This window comes from Rana temporaria, chromosome 3 (assembly GCF_905171775.1).
Source record: "Rana temporaria chromosome 3, aRanTem1.1, whole genome shotgun sequence".
In the NCBI taxonomy this organism is placed as follows: Eukaryota; Metazoa; Chordata; class Amphibia; order Anura; family Ranidae; genus Rana; species Rana temporaria.
Window position 1 is genome coordinate 37,755,385 of NC_053491.1, and position 17,500 is coordinate 37,772,884.

The following is a 17,500-nucleotide window of genomic DNA, read 5'->3' on the forward strand; positions in this document are numbered from 1 at the left end:
TCCTGGCTCTAAATAGGGTAGAGACTACTTTCTGAGACAGACCTCTACCCCTGAGAATCAGGGATTCAGCTTCCAGGCCGTCAAATTTAGATGCCGTAAGGCAGGGTGGAGGATCGGACCTTGCGATAGCAGGTCTGGCCGTAGAGGAAGAGTCCAAGGGTCTCCCACTACCATCTTTAGGATGAGTGAGTACCATGCCCTTCTGGGCCATGCTGGAGCTACCAGGATGACTGGTATGTGTTCCACCCGGATCCTGCGCAGCAGGCGGGGTAGTAACTGGAGCGGGGGAAACGCATAAAGAAGTTTGAACTGATGCCAAGGGCAAACCAACGCATCGGTTCCGCAGGCCATCGGATCCCTTGAGCGGGATATGAACCTGTCTAGTTTCTTGTTGAGTCTCGATGCCATGATATCCACGTCCGGCACTCCCCATCTTTGGCAGAGTGCTTGAAAGACTTGTGGATGCAGAGACCATTCCCCCGGCCATAGAGTCTGGCGGCTTAAGAAGTCCGCCTGAAAGTTGTCCACTCCTGGAATGAATATTGCCGATATGCAGGGCACATGCGCCTCTGCCCATAGGAGAATCAAGCTCACCTCTCTCTGAGCGGCTTGACTCCTGGTTCCCCCTTGGTGATTTATGTATGCCACGGCCGTGGCATTGTCTGATTGAATTCTCACCGGGAACCCCTGCAATTTTGACGTCCAAGCCCTGAGGGCTAGTCGAGCAGCTCTGAGCTCCAAGATGTTGATGGGCAACTGCTTCTCTGGCTTTGCCCAAGTACCTTGGCGAGTGCAACCATCCAAAATTGCTCCCCAGCCCGTCAGGCTGGCATCTGTGGTCACTATCTTCCAAGCCACTGGGCTGAAAGACTTCCCCTTCAGTAGATTCTGAGGGTCTAACCACCAACACAGACTTTGTCGGACTCTTGATAAGAGCGGCAACGGGATATCCAAGGCCTGTGGCCTTCTGCTCCATGCTGACAGGATGGCTGCCTGTAGGATGCGAGTGCTTAGAACCAGTAGGATTAATTCCTTGATGGCTTTTACCTTCCTCAGAGGTAGGAACACTCCTTGTTGTTCTGTGTCTAATCTCATGCCGAGATATTCCAACTGCCTTGTGGGCTGGAAAGCTGACTTTTCTCGATTTAGGACCCAGCCGAACCTCTCGAGGTATTGGACCGTGAGGGCCACTGCTCGCTCCAAGCCGGGAGACGAGTGGTCTATGACTAGGAGGTCGTCCAGGTATGCTAGGATCGTGACCCCTTGGATCCTTAGCTTGGCTAGGATCGGAGCTAGGACCTTCGTGAACACCCGGGGGGCCGTAGCCAACCCGAAGGGAAGCGCCACGAATTGGAAGTGACGCGAAGCCACCATGAAGCGTAGATATCTTTGATGTGGCTGATAAATTGGAACATGAAGGTAGGCATCCTTTATGTCTATGGACGCCATGAAGTCGTCCTTCTGGAGTGTGGCAGCTGCTGACCGCACGGATTCCATCCGAAATGAGCGGATCTTTAGATATGCATTTACCATCTTTAGGTCCAAAATTGGCCTGACATCTCCATTGGATTTTGGGATGATGAATAGGTTGGAGTAGAAACCCAGCCCCTGTTCCAGGACTGGTACCTCTACTATTACTTCCTGGGAAAGTAGATGATCTAATGCCGATCTTAATGCGGCTCCCTTTTCCGGATCGTTTGGAATCCTCGACTTCTGGAAATGAGGAGGAGGAAACCTTAGGAAATCTAATTTGTAGCCTGTGGCCACGGAAGACCGTACCCACTCGTCGGGAATGCTGGCTTCCCAAATCTCTGAAAAGAGTCGCAGCCTTCCCCCCACCTTCGTGGGTGGGGGCGCCCCTTCATAAGGTTGGCTTGGGGGCTGGTTTTGCTGGTTTGCGAAACCACTGCCTTTTGCCTCTAACAGCCTGTCCTTGTGATTTGCTGTTGAAGCCGAAGTTTGCTTTTGCAGGAGGCCGTCGATACTGCTTGGCATTAGAGGGCCCCTGCCCAGGGGAATACTGTCGTTTAAACGCAGGCCCCTGAACCTTCTTCTTAGTTGGCAAGAGAGTACTCTTGCCGTTTGAAATGGTCTGAATGTATTTATCTAGGTCTTCTCCGAAGAGTCGTCCTCCATGGAAGGGGAACCCTACCAGGAGCTTCTTGCATGGGGGCTCAGCCTCCCAGCTTTTTAACCATAAGAGTCTTCTCATATGGATAAGGGATAACGATAAACGTGACGCTTGCTGGATAGAATCCTTGATTGCGTCTACCGTAAAACATATGGCCTTAGGGACATCCGAAAATTCTTCTGCCTGCTGGGCAGGAATAAGTTTAAGCATCTGCTTAAATTGATCCGATAATGCTTGAGCGACCCCAATCGCAGCCACAGCTGGCTGTACTACTGCCCCTGCAGTAGTGAAGGAGTTCTTAAGTAGTGCTTCCAAGCGCTTATCAACTGGATCCTTGAACACCTGTATGTTTTCTACAGGGCATGTTAACGATTTGTTAACACATGAGATGGCTGCGTCCACTGCAGGAGTAGCCCATCTTTTGGAAAATTTTTCTTCCATAGGATATAGGACAGAGAACTTCTTAGGTGGTAAGAAGATCTTATCTGGCTTGTTCCAATCTTGGAACAAAACTCCCTCTAATAGAGGATGGATCGGAAACACAGCATTGCTTTGAGGCGCCCTCAGTGAGCCCAAAGCTGAAACCGTCGATACCTGGAGATCTGGTACTGGCAAGTTGAATGCCCTATGGACCAAGTCCGACAATCCTTGAATCCACCAGCTCTCCCTCAGGGAGACTGCCCCAGACTCCTCTGTATCCGGATCCTCGATCCCTGAACCTACTTGGTCCTTGTCCAAGAGGTCGTCCAATTCCCCTGAGGAAAGGACCTCCTCTTCTGAGGGTCCGCGCTCGGGCGACGGAGATCTATTCCGCTTACTGCCCCGCATAGCTGCGGCTATCATTTTACCCATGCTTTTCTGCATCTCTTTTAAAGAGGTGAGTAATACCTCCTCCGTGACCATCTTAGGGTTGGACTGACCCGCGTCAGCTCCAGCCCCAGATCCCGATGGCCCCAAGGCTCCCTGTGGGGAAAGCAGCGGCATAGCTTTGTCCGAGACCTCAGACTCTCTGGGGGAATCCCCACCTCTTGTACCCTTGTTTTTTGATGCCATGGTACAATACCGAGGTACACCTGCTACTTATTGGTACCTGGGACTTATAAATAGTTAAATGCCCAAACACCTGTTTGGGGGATAAAAAAATGCTTCCTCTCCCCTAGATGACACTTTTTTTTTTTTTTTTTTTTTTTTCAAATCTAGGAAAGAAAAAACATTCTGTCCCCCTGAGTAGTATTGCAAGAAAAACTATGAGATGGAAAAGAAACAGCCTATTCCTAGGCTTGAAAACAGTCTTTCTGAAGACTGCAATATTCTTTCTGGCCACTGTGTGTCCTCGGCGCCCCGTGCTTGCCGTTCTGGTCTTTCCTCCTCAGTTCCAAAGTATTGAATGAGCTATATGGAACAAACAAGGAAGGGCCGCCCCTTCCTTAAGCCACTGACCCGCCCTTCCCCCCCAGCAATCTCAAACAGGAAATGCCCCTCCCGACAGGGGGGGGGTGGGGTTGGGAGGAAGGGACCTCTCTGCTCCAGCAAACTGCAGCCTGCAGCCTGGAACCATGAGGAGGTCAGCGTTTTGCCTGCTTTGCAGGCCGTGAGGAGGAAGACTGAATGGAGCATCGCCTGGAGGCTTGCAGGTAAGCACAGCTCTCTGACACACACATATACTTTTATATCACACAGGCCCCACTCAATGCTTTTCCAACACTACAAGGGAGGTCACATCTTATGGGGAATAATACATATAGAGCCATCCTATCTTTATGATATGTGACTAGTTTGCCAGATGCAGTGCATAACTTTAGGCATGTCCCCTGTGACCCCCCAGAAAAAACCTGCTAAGAACCAAGTTCCGCAAGTTTTCCCCTCACTTACCTGCTCCATGCCGCAGGACTTTGCCAAGCAAGAGGCCCAATCTTCCCCCATCTCGGTGGGGATGTCTAGACCTTCAGGCCCTGGGTTCCTATGAAGGATCCACTGTCCTGGGCCCATATAGCACTCTGGCAACAGAAACATTAGGCACCCAAAGGTTTCTAAGTTCTGGGCCCAGGGTCCAGCTCTCTAAAAAGAAAAGCATTATGGGCTATACCCCAAGGGTTTGGGGTCCGGTTACTGACCACTTTAGCGCTGAGGCTTTTTTGGACAGAACCGGTTAGCTCACCTAATCCCAAGGATGTGGAGGCAAGCTAAACCATGACTAACACCTAAGACACTGGCGGAAAAACTGAGGTACTCCTCCTATGGGAGGGGGTTATATAGGGAGGGGCATTTCCTGTTTGAGATTGCCAGTGTCTACACCTGAAGGTACTCCATATAACCCATATAGTAATGAATGCCGCTCTGTGTCCCGTGATGTACGATAAAGAAAACTTTGTTAGCTTCCTAAAGTTTGTCAGCATTCACAGTAGTTAGTTAGCCTAGACTTTGATACACATGTCCAAAAAGGGTACAAAATACATTTAAAAGCAAAGTAAATGTCTTTGCAGGGCAGCTGGCAGAAGCAGAGGATCAGGTAGGTAACACTGCTTTACCCAATCCCCTAGACATAAATGGGCTGTTAACCCTTGCAGCTCCACTGCACAGTAGGTATTTTAGTTTTCCAAGAGCTTTGGTAATTAAAGTAGAACTATAGGCACAACTTTATTTTTGTAATGATTTTGACTAGAGTAAGAGAGGGTTATAACCTCTGCCAGTTTTTTTTGTTGGCCTCTGTGTCCCATTGGAGATATTTCCCTTCACTTCCTGTCCCATAGCGGAAACAGGAAGTGAGTCGAAATCCCTGCAAATTAGGGGAATCTCTTGGGGACCCCACAGGTCACCAGAATTGCTTTTCTGGGAACAACCCAAAATTTGGGATTTTCTTTTACTTTCAATGATAACGGTAAACAGGACAGATAGAGAGGTTTTGCCTTTAGTTGTACTTTAAATAAGACTTCTGATATGAACACTACACGGTATATCGAAGGTTAAAAATTTACTTAAAAGAAGACTTAAAGCGGTAGTTCACCCTCTCGTACTTGATTTTACCATCGAGACAGGCATTGTAGCGCGAGCTACAGTATGCCTGTCCCGATTTTTTTAACCCCGTACTCACCTCGTAGTCGTCCATCGTAGATTTCGGCTCCCGCGGGGAATGGGCGTGCCTATGGAGAGGGAGGATGATTGACGGCCGGCCCTGGCACGTCACTCTCCCCGAAGACAGCCGGAGTAGGTCTCGGCTCTTCACGGCGCGTGCGCACAGGCTATGCGCACGCGTCGTGAAGACCAAGCCTATTTCGGCTATTTCCGGAGAAGCGTGACGCGCCAGAGCCGGCCGTCAATCATCCTCCGTCTCCAGAGGCACGCCCATTCCCCGGTATCTTCGATGGACGACTACAAGGTGAGTATGGGGGGAAAAAATTCGGGACAGGCATACTGTAGCTCGCGCTACAATGCCTGATTTAAAGGTAAAAGAAAAAAAATTATTTTTTTTCCCGTCGATAGGGTGAACCCCCGCTTTAAGAAATGTTTGAACACTCCCCTTGTCCTTTGATCTTCACACAATGTGAGCTTCAGCAACCTTATAAATGTAAAATGCTGCTCACAGTCATATTGTTAACTAGGGTTGCACCGATATCAATTTTTTAAGACCGAGTACAAGTACGATACTGATACTTTTTTTTTTGTCATGTGACAGCGCACTGTGCCAGTAGTTTTTTGTTTTTATTTTCCTACATATACATACACACACATATAATTTTTTTTTACAATACTTTATTTTTTATCTATTTTTTTTGGGTGGGGCGGAGGTAGTCTGGGAGTGGACAGTGTCAGTGTTTTTTTTAAACAGTTTTACCTTTTAAATACTTTTTTTATTATTATTATTATTTTTTTATTAGCCCTGTTGGGAGTTGGCTTTGGTGAGATATCAAGGGTCTAAACAGACCCCTTACATCTCCCCTTTGAGACAGAGAAAGGGACCGAGGACCCAGTCCCTTTCTCAGCAGCCTCAGCTGCACTGACAATGAATGGAGAGGAGACAGAGGCTCCTCTCCATTCATAAACAGACATCGTAAACACAGTTTACAATGCTCAGTTATGAATGGACAGTCAGGGATCACTGACTCTGTACATTCAGAAAAGGAATGAGCCGGTAAATCACATATTTACTGGCTCCTTCCTCCGCTCTCCATCCTGACAGATCCGGGACAGGGGGAACAGAAGAGCACACAGAGGGGGACATGGAGGACAGTCAGGGATGATCGCTGTGGCAGTGGGGGCAATTACAAGCACCGATCTCCCTGTATAGATTTCAATGAAGCAGCTAAAAGCGGTGGGAGGGAGAGGAGGAGAAGCAGCTGTCAGCATCTTTATCGAAATCTATAAAGGAAGATCGGTGCTTGTAATTGCCCCCACCGCCGCACCGATCATCCCCGACTTCCCAGGTATCAAGCATCGGAGCATTTGCACGAGTACAAGTACTCATGCAAATGTTCAGTATGGGTGCAACCCTATTATTAACCCTTTGTTACATCTAAACTCAAGCACAAAATTGTCTTATATTGCTGATTACTAGCACTAAGATGTGGTAAATACATCACTTTCCTTTGTCCGGGCTTTTCCTTGATTTATACCTGGTAATCCTGAGCAAAGCACACTTGCTATCCTTACATATCTGTGCGCACTCACTCCACTGGCCCGGATTCACGTAGCACTTAGCACGACGTATCTCGAGATAGGCCGCGTAAGTGCACATATGCACCGTCGTATCTATGCGCCTGACTTTGAAAGCAAGATACGCCTGAAAATAGGCTTCATCCGACCAACGTAAGTTTCCTACGCCGCTGTATCGTGGGCGCATATTTACGCTGGCCGCAAGGGGCGCTCCCATTGATTTACGATTCAAATATGCAAATGAGTGAGATACGCCGATTCACGAACGTAGTTGCGATCCGTCGTATCTTAGGGAGTAGTTTCGACGTGATTATGCACATGCGCACTGGGTTGCGTCCACGGGACGACGCATGCGCTGTACGTTATTCGTATCTTTATGACGTTTGGCCCATCATTTACATGGGGTCACGCCTCTTTAGCATGGCTCACGCCCACTGCCACTTACGACGAGTTACGCCGAGGGAACCCAGCGTAGATTAGGGAGCAAGTGCTTTGTGAATACTGTGCTCGCCGCTCTGCGCTACGTCGGCGTAGCGTATATTCGATACGCCGGCATAACTATGCGCCAAGGTATGTGAATCCGCGCCACCGTTTCTATAAGGAGAGAGGTGCTTACCATACTGGGACAGAACTACAAACACGTCTTCCTCTATTCATGTCCATTACATGGTGGTGAGGGAATTAGTATTTTTCAGAACGCTTGGAAGGAAGATAACATTGATATAGGAAGTTCAATTCGCAAGAGGCGACAAGGACTCTGTGTTTTCGGAAACAGGAATGTTCTGTACTTGCTGAAAAATGTTCTTAGCCTGATAATTAAAACTCAATGCAACCACCTCATCCAAAGACTGGCAAACTGCAATATATTGCATGTTTGTTCATGGAATTGAATAACTCTTAATTAAAATAATTAAAATATTTTAAAAGACTTTACTACATTTGTAACTAAAATTTGTTTTCCCAAGAGAACCAAGTTGAAAACCCCTTTAAAAGGAAATGGAAGGCTTTCACTACAGTAGAAGATACCATCAATATTGTTCACTGATAACTCAATTTCAATATGTATCTAAAGGAGTTGTAAAAGCAGAAGGTTTTTGAATGAATGAATGACTTGTATAGCGCTACACATGCGAACTGAATCACCTCTGGGCGCTTTTTCCAGCCAGTGTCAGCTTGGCTGGTGCGGTCATTTTACCCCGTAGGATCGTGACACGCTTGGGACACACAGATATACATATATATACTGGGCCAATTTGGACAAGATCCAATTTACCTACCAGCATGTCATGTTTTTCTATCTTAATGCAGTTTATGCATTAACCACTTCGACCCCAAAAGGTTTTACCCCCTTCATGACCAGGCCATTGTTTGCTATATGGCACTGCATTACTTTAACTGACAATTGTACCCGCCCCCAGAGGCTACTGCACGAAGCGACATGCAGGTACGTCGTTTTGCGCAGCTGGTCTGCCTTGCCACAGTAAATAAGCAGAAGGCAGTCCAGAGGTGGTTAAGATAAAAAGCTTTCTGTGTGTAGCAGCCCCCCTAATACCCACCTGAGCCCCATTTCTATCCAGTGATGTCCTTTGGCTGTCCGGGACTCTCCCTCCTGATTGACTGAGACACAGCATTCGCTCCCGCTGCTGTCAAGTTAGTTAGCCAATCAAGAGGGGATGGGGACGAATGGCAGCTTTGTGTCTGAATGGACACACTGAGCTGCAGCTCGGCTGCCCCCACAGCAAGTTGCTTGCTGTGGAGGCAGAAGGGAGGAGCCAGGAGCAGCGCAGAGGGACCCAAGAAGAAGGGGATCAGGGATGCCCTGTGCAAAACCATTACACAGAGCAGGCAAGTATAATAGGTTTGATATTTAAAAAAAAAAAAAAATAGACTTTACAATCACATTAATAAACACGAAGTCAAAGTCTAATGACATTGTTAAAAAAATAAATAAAAATGAGCACAAGGGAGAGTACTTACACTGAATGAGAAAAGTGTCCCTTGTGCTGACTGCCCTCTTATTTGAAACCTTCGGTCTCTCCGCCCCCACCCTCCTTCCCCCTGCAGTGGTCATTTTCCAGTGCTGCAGGGTTAATGGACCTGTCATAGGCACTCATCAAGAATGCAGACTATTCCCACCCTTTTAACACCCCCCCCCCCTCTCCATTCATATAAACCTTGATATAGCTTCCCTCAATGAAAAGAGTTCTATGAATGGAAGAGATTGACCTTTTCATCCATCCGGCTGTCCTCCTCTCAAAGCCATACGAGTGGTTCCCACTATAAAAAGTGCTTTATGAATGGAGAAATGACAGCTAAATGAAAGGTTGACCTCCATTCACTAAGCACTTTTTAAAGCGGGGGTTCACCCTGTTAAAAAAAAAAAAAATGTTTTTTTTTATTAGACCATTACTTTCGGCATCGTAGCGCGAGCTACGGTATGCCGGTCCTAAATTTTTAATCCCCGTACTCACTGTGCTATCGATGATTGAAGAATCCGGGGAATGGGCGTTCCTATGGTGAGAGAAGGTGATTGACGGCCGGCCCTGGCACGTCACGCTTCTCCGGAAATAGCCGAAATAGGCTTGGCTATTCACGGCGCCTGCGCATAGCCTGTGCGCAGGCGCTGTGAATAGCCGAGACCTACTCCGGCTGTCTTCGGGGAGCGTGACGTGCCAGAGCCGGCCGTCAATCATCCTCCCTCTCCATAGGCACGCCCATTCCCCGCGGGAGTCGGATTCTTCAATCATCGATAGCACAGTGAGTACGGGGATTAAAAATTTAAGACCGGCATACCGTAGCTCGCGCTACGATGCCGAAAGTAATGGAATAATGAGGTGAAGGAGGGTGAACTACCGCTTTAAAGAGGAGCTTTAGTCAATTCTGCAAAAATTTAAAGTCAGCAGATACAAAACCTGTAGCTGCTGACTTTTAATTAACAGACACTTACCAGTACAAGGACCCAGTGCCATCCTTCCCCGGGTCCGTTGTTTGATGGTCTTCCGGGTCCCCAAAATCGGCATGTTAACTGTGGACTCCTTGTGGCTTTACAGCCGGCTTCCCGCTGTGCATGTGCATGCGCACGCTGCGCCCTGGGAATGGCCTGCAGCCTTCTGGGACTTGTGATGTGTCCCAGAAAATTTAAGGCAGGGAGCCAAACATCTGAAGTGGGAGCGGGCACCTGTCAAAACTAGGTACGGGCCGCCTCCCCCAAAATATTCTAAATATGGCAGAGAAGGGGGAAGGAGGAGGAAGAGCGGTACTTCCCCTTTTGGGTGAAGTTCTGCTTTAACTTTAATGCTGAAAACTATAGTACAGCTTCTATGAATGGAGGAGGGGGGGGGCAGAAAGGGATGGGCATAGTCGGCACTCAAGTGCCTGCGACAGGTCCAGGGGCTCATATTAACCCCCGCAGCACCTGAAGATTAAAGCTGCAGGGGTAGGGGGAGAGAGCACTCACCGACACAAGGGATGCTTCTCATTCAATGCAAGTACTGTCCCTTGTGCTGATAAAGTTTAACTAAAAACTTTAATATTTTATAAGCTTCATAATACAACATAATTACATCCAATTAAACCAACGCCTCTGTGAATCATTTTATTGTTTAGTAAACATAGCAGTGTGTGATTTCTCAATATTCCACATAACAGATCATCACACCGACTCCGCCAGCTGGATCACTACCCCCTGCATATGCTTCTGATTAACGAATAATGCCGTGCAATTACATTCTGTGCCATTAGATGGAGACACTGATGCAAGAAATAATAACAAGAGAACATCAAAAGGAAAAAGTCTCAGGTTTCATGTTGCGGAATCATTGTCAGTGTTTGGTTTCAAATACATATAACAGATTGTGGATTGGTGGGGGGGGGGGGGGTATGCATTCTATTGAAAAAACACTTTAAAATAAAGTAGTAAATCAGGGGGGCAGATGCCTTTTACTGCAGACAGCTCACACATGCAGAGTCTATGGGGTTGATATACTAAAGGAAAACGGTGCATTATGCAAATGCAGTTGCTCCAGAGTTTAGTAAATAAGGCGATGCTTCACTTTACAAAAAATACCCAATCACATGCAAGGGCGTTAAAAAAAACAAAAAAACGCTGAATTTTGCTGGCACATGATTGGGTGATGGAAGTCAGCAGAGCTTCCCCTCATTTATTAAAGTGGAGTTTCACCCTGAAAAAAATATTTCCTCCAAAAATAAAATAATTTTTTTTTTTTTACTTACCCGAAATAGCTGTTGCTATGCGGAAGTCCCGAATCTGCCTCTTCATCCTCCGCGGGGGATATTCTTCCTCCTCCTACACTCGGTTTCTTCTTGTGAATGGGGCGCGCTGCATTCTGGGAACTGTGTGTATCCCAGAAACCAGTCGGCCCATTCACAAAGTGCTGCGCTGCTCCCGCATTCGCAGTCGGAAACGGGCAGTGAAGCCACGCGGCTTCACTGCCTGTTTCCCTTACTGTGGATGGCGGCGCCTGGAGCTGCCAGGATCGAGGATCGGCCTCAGCGGGGGCGGACATCGCTGGCGACAAGGACAGGTAAGTGTCCTTATTAAAAGTCAGCAGCTGCTGACTTTTAATTTTTTTTTTTTTACCGGACCTCCGCTTTAAGTTTTGGGGCAACAGTCTATTTGCATTTAAAGCGAAGTTCCACCTGTTTTTTAAAAGTCTAATTACTGTCATGCCCATCTTGAATGCTATAATACATGGCAATAAATGTATTTATTTTCTTTGTAAAAAAAAATTTCTTTGTATGTTTTTCAGCACTTCCAGCTGCGGTTGCCTAGGTAATTTTATCACTAGGTAATTCGCAGGGACTCAGCATGGATGGATCACGCCCATCTATCCCAGGAGACAAAGGGAACCGCCTAGTGATGAAATCTTGTGTTATTCCCTTCCGCAATGTCCTCTCCCTGACAGGTTACTATAGCAAAGAGGTGGGAACTTCATCCGACGCCGCGGCCATCACTATGGCAACCTGTCAGGAATGAGCGCCGCGCAGTGGCATTACTGCGCAGGAGTTACTGCTGCATGCTGGGTAGCCAGTGGCGCTGAATCCTGGAAATTTAGACAAGAGGGTTTCAGATGCCCACAGTAGAGATGGAACCTGCCTGCTTCCGAGATCTAGTCAGTTTTAAAAGATTTAAACAAACTAAAGCGAGGACATTAATCACAGGATCTAAAATGTTGCACTTGAACTGAACACCATTACGGCGGTGTATTTACAAAAAAAATAATAATTGGGGAACTGGAACTTCGCATTACGTAAATCAACCTCCATTTCTCTCTTTTGGGTATATAAAAAGAAATAAAAATACCCATATGTGGGAAAAATAATAAAAACGAGGGACAGCCTATGTCCCTCTTAAATTCTTCCTGTTCTAGGCCCCCCCATGTTATCCTTCCACAAATATTGGGCAGATAAATAAGACAAGGACCTTACCAACAAGATACATAAATTTAAAGTGATTGTAAAAGGTTATTTAAAAAAATATATTTATTTATTTTTTAATAACAAACATGTTATACTTACCTGCTCTGTGCAAGGGTTTTGCACAGAGCAGCCTTGATCCTCTTCTTCTGGGGTGCTCCGGCAGCACTCCAGACTCCACCTCTTCATCGGGTGCCCCCACAAAGAGCCGCTTTCACTGGGGGCACCCATGCGGGCGCACTCCTGAGTCCCGCTGCTGCATCCATCAACACACACTTGCCACCCCCCCCACGTGTCACTGGATTTGATTGACAGCAGTGTAAGCCAATGGTCCCCGCTGCTACCAATCTATCCAATGAGGACAGACAGAAGCTGAGTCACTGGCTCGTGAACATCGCTGAAATGGATGGGCTCAGGTAAAAGGTGAAAATCCTGGAGATTTTACAAACCCTTTAAAGCCGATTTCCAAGTATGGCAATTTTTACATTGCTACATTGGTCCAATATAATAAATGTTTGCATTTGGGTTTAACCACTTAAGACCCGGACCTTTAGGCAGCTAAAAGGACCTGGCCAGTTTTTGCGATTCGGCACTGTGCCACTTTAACTGACAATTGCGCGGTCGTGCGACGTGGCTCCCAAACAAAATAGGCGTCCTTTTTTTCCCCCACAAATAGAGCTTTCTTTTGGTGGTATTTGATCACCTCTGCGGTTTTTATTTTTTGCGCTATAAACAAAAAGAGCGACAATTTTGAAAAAAAAATGCAATATTTTTTACTTTTTGCTTTAATAAATATCCCCCAAAAATATCTCTATCTATCTATCTATCTATCTATCTATCTATTCATTATCTATCTATCTATCTATCTATCTATCTATCTATCTATCTATCTATCTATCTATCAGAAAAATTCCCTCAGTTCCCTATTTTTGTTTAAAAAAATAAATAAAAATAAAAATCGCATCAAGCGTTTATCGATTGGTTTGCGCAAAATTTCTAGCGTTTACAAAATAGGGGATAGTTTTATTGCATTTTTATTAGTTATTTATTTTTTACTACTAATGGCGGCGATCAGCGATTTTTTTCATGACTGCAACATTATGGCGGACAAATTCGACACATTTTTGGGACCATTGTCATTTTCACAGCAAAACATGCATTAAAAATGCATTTTTTACTGTGAAAATGACAATTGCAGTTTGGGAGTTAACCACAAGGGGGCGCTGAAGGGGTCAAGTGTGACCTCATCTCTGTTTCTAACTGTAGGGGGGTGTGGCTGTAGGTGTGACGTCATTGATTGTGTTTCCCTATAAAAGGGAACACACGATCAATGACGCCGCCACAGTAAAGAACGGGGAAGCTGTGTTTACACACAGCTCTCCCTGTTCTTCAGCTCCGGGGACTGATCGTGGGACTCCAGCGGCGATCTGGTCCGCGAGTCCCGCGGCCACAGAGCTTCGGACCGGGTCGCGTGCACACGCCGGCGGCGCACGCGCACGACCCCCATTCTGCCGACCTATATCGGCGTGAAGGGGTCCATAGGTGGTTAATACTGCTTTAATTTACAGTGCATAGTGGGGCCCCAACTCAATACAAAATATGGTGTCATGTAGTATGACATTGGAGTAATAGTACTAAAATCAAATTAATATTACAAGCACAGTGTAGTAGTGGTTAGCTCTCCAGGCTTGCAGCAATGGGGGTCCTCAAATCACAACCAGCACACGACCCACATGGAGTTTGCATGTTCTCCATGTGCTGGTCTAGGTTTCCTCCCACACGCCAAAGACATGCTGGTAGGATAATTGGCTCCTGTCTAAACTGCCGAAGTATGGACTGATAGTCAGAGGAGAATGAAAATGTATAGATATAGTGAATGCAGGGTCCAGGGTTTAGCAACACTTTAATTGTGGGTGTATACATTTTTTAGTTTTATCTTTTATATGATAAAGAATAACATTTAAATTTAAAATATTTTTCTTTTTTCAGTCTCGTTAAAATATGAAATATTGTATTTTACTTGGAAAACTCTGTTCTATCAGGAGATGGATTGGGGACTGTGCAAGAAGGGGAGGATCAAAGAAAACAGGACCAAATGGCCTTGTTACACATTGTAGGGGATTAAGTCCTTAGGTTCCACAGTGAGTATAACAATATGCATATATAGATTGATTTTACTGTAGTGGGTTTAGTAATACTTTAAGCAGATGATAACCTAGCGTGTATACTTTCCCATGTTTCAAAGAAATAATAAAATTGCTAAAAACACGTTAAAGCAAAAGGACATGAGGCTGGGCACAGCGCGGCGACTGCTACAAGGTGCTCTGGGGATTAGACCGATTTTATTACCATAAGAGCATTGCGGTGAAAGTGTTGCGTGATAGCAAATTATTGCAAAGCAATGATTATTATTATAATGAAAATAAATATATTACCACTCATTTCACAGCCGAAGAGCTCAAACCGTAGAGTGCAAGCTCTGTGACAAGCCATGGGGTACACACGAATGTACTGGGCAGTGATGGGAGGACTGAAGATATTGGCTTTTCGACCCTCATTGTCTCTATTTCCATTGAAGATCTGAAAGGAAAAAATTTGTATTTTAGAGTCGGTCTGTAGTGATATTTAAAAACTATTAAAAAACAAAGACAGATCAGAACATACAGCTGCTGCCAACAGATAAAGGAAACTTAAAAATGACCTAAACTACATCTAAAAGGCCCAAATTGTTTTCTCCGTTTTGCCAAGAGGCATTAGAACCTCTTACTTTATGTTCCCCGAGTGCCTTCTAGGTAAACTCACCCTCTTTATTTGACCCTTGTCACTGGAACGGACTGAAACTCCTACCGACACCAATGAGGGGGCACTATTCCTCCAACCGACACCAATGAGGGGGCACTATTCCTCCCACAGACACCAATGAGGGGGCGCTATTCCTCCCACCGACACCAATGAGGGGGCGCTATTACTCCCACCGACTACAATGAGGGGGCACTATTCCTCTCACCGACTACAATGAGGGGGCACTATTCCTCCCACCGACTACAATGAGGGGGCACTATTCCTCCCACCGACTACAATGAGGGGGCACTATTCCTCCCACCGACACCAATGAGGGGCCACTATTCCTCCCACCGACATCAATGAGGGGACACTATTCCTCCCACCGACACCAATGAGGGGGCACTATTCCTCCCACCGACACCAATGAGGGGGCACTATTCCTCCCACCGACACCAATAATTCAAAAGCCGCGCCCCCTCCTCAGGTTGTTCCGTGATAGGCGGAACAATCGTTTTCCCAGCAGAGCCTCTGTTCAGTGTTCCGCCTATCACGGATGTCCTCTTGTCCGAGGCCGAGGGTGAGGAGGAGAGGGCATCAGTGATCGGCGGAACACTGAACAGAGGCTTTACTGGGAAAACGAGTGTTCCGCCCATCACGGAACAGCCTGGAGGAGGAGGCGCGGCTTTTGAATCATGGATGGCCGCCGTCTGACCACAGGTACCCGGCGTATAAGACGACCCCCGACTTTTGGGGCATTATTTTACATGCAAAAGGTCGTCTTATACGCCGGAAAATACAGTAATAATAATAATAATAATAATAATAATATCTGTGGGTGGCAGAGACAGGAAACTGCATTGTAAACTGGACTATCCGGGTAACCTTTAGGAGAAAAAAATATATATACTGTATTTATTGGTGTATAACACTCACTTTTTTACCCTGAAAATAACAGGGTAAACTGTGCCTGCGTGTTATACGAAAGTTTTTTTCCTGAAACTTCCCTCTTAAAGTTAGGGTGCGTGTTATACGCCGATAAATACGGTAGTAATTTCCATTGCACAATGATTATGCTGCAAGAATGCTTTTCATGCCAAGTTATAAAATTGTGTGGAACTCCGCTTTAAATCATTCAGGAGAGGTTGGAAAACGTCCCGTGTACATGAACCCTAAAGGGCGGCTGTGTTTTAGGAAAGGATAATTAGAATGCAGATTTTTTTTGCAAATGTGACCATGACGTGTCCCAAGGTTATGTCAGCTGTGTATATTATCGGCTTTGGATGCAGATTCCCAATCATTGATATATACACTGCATTTTTAGATCATTAGGAATACACCAGTCAGTCAAAGCGCCTCTCAGCTCCTACCTGGACTTTATCCTGACCCACACTCTTGTAGAAGGTGAAATCCTGTCCATTAACACTGTACTCCACTTTAAATTCTTTCATGTACTCGGCCTTCCCCATCCGGCTGGCTCCCTGGGTGATGATTCCAGACACTTTGAGTTGCCTCAACAGATTCACCTGCATAGAAAAGAAGACATAAGTGTCACACGGCACAGTTCACAATCACTCCAGTCTGTAGGCACACAAGCTTCAGTGCCCCCAACAACACCCCTGTGCTAGGATCACCATTTTTGTTTTACTGGTCCAAACCAGTGTCCGGCAGACACTCGATGCCCGCTGGCCACTGGCGAACGCTCCACAGAGAGGCAGAACGGGGGCCTGCCAGTGCAAACAGAGAGATCTCCGTTCTGCCAGGGGGGTAGAGTGAGATTGTCTGTTCCTAGTGATCAGGAACAGCGATCTCCCTCTACTCCCAGTCAGTCCACTCCCCCCCACAGTTAAAAACACCTCCTAAGGGAACATTTAACCCTTGATCGCCCTTAGTGCCAACCCCTTCCCTGCCAGTGTCATTTATACAGTAATCAGTGCTTTTATAGCACTGATCGCTGTATAAATGTCACTGATCCTAAAAAAGTGTCAAAAATGTCTGATCTGTGTGGCGCAATCCCGCTAAAAATGGCAGATCACCGTGGGCGTGAGGGCGTGTATACAGATCCTAAATGACAGCCCAGTCCCTCCCCCCTCCTCCATGCTCAGTAACTAAAAAAAGAACACAGTGGGTGGGATGTCACATCTTGATTGATGGAAGATCCGCCTCCCATAACAGCATGAAGACACAGGCCCAGATTCACAGAGAGCAAGGCGCACATTACGTCGCCGTAGAGCAAACACTGTACGCTACGCCAAAGTAGCGCGGAGAAGCAAGCATTGCATTCAGCAAGCCAGTGCTCCCAACGCTGCGCCAGCGTGGGTTTCGAAGGCGCACGCCGGCGTAGGTGGAAGTGGGCGTGAACCCATGCAAATGAGGCGTGACCCCATGCAAATGATGGGCCGAGCGCCAGACAGGTAAGTATCATGAACTGCGCATGCGCCGTGACGTGGACGCATGCACAGCACCCCCCTGCGCCTGCTCACAACCACGCCGGCACAACTG

The 17,500-nt window shown here is 46.6% G+C and overlaps 1 protein-coding gene across 1 annotated transcript in view; it reads right to left on the minus strand.

The window, feature by feature from the left end:
* Nucleotides 1–17,500, minus strand: part of MFGE8 (milk fat globule EGF and factor V/VIII domain containing) — a 141,773-nt gene that overhangs the window by 32,841 nt on the left and 91,432 nt on the right. Inside the window, exons 6-7 of the mRNA XM_040342406.1 lie at nucleotides 16,369–16,524; nucleotides 14,653–14,797 (exon numbers count right to left, since the gene is read on the minus strand). Coding sequence (XP_040198340.1) covers nucleotides 14,653–14,797; nucleotides 16,369–16,524 — 301 coding nt within the window. The remainder of the gene's footprint in view (nucleotides 1–14,652; nucleotides 14,798–16,368; nucleotides 16,525–17,500) is intronic.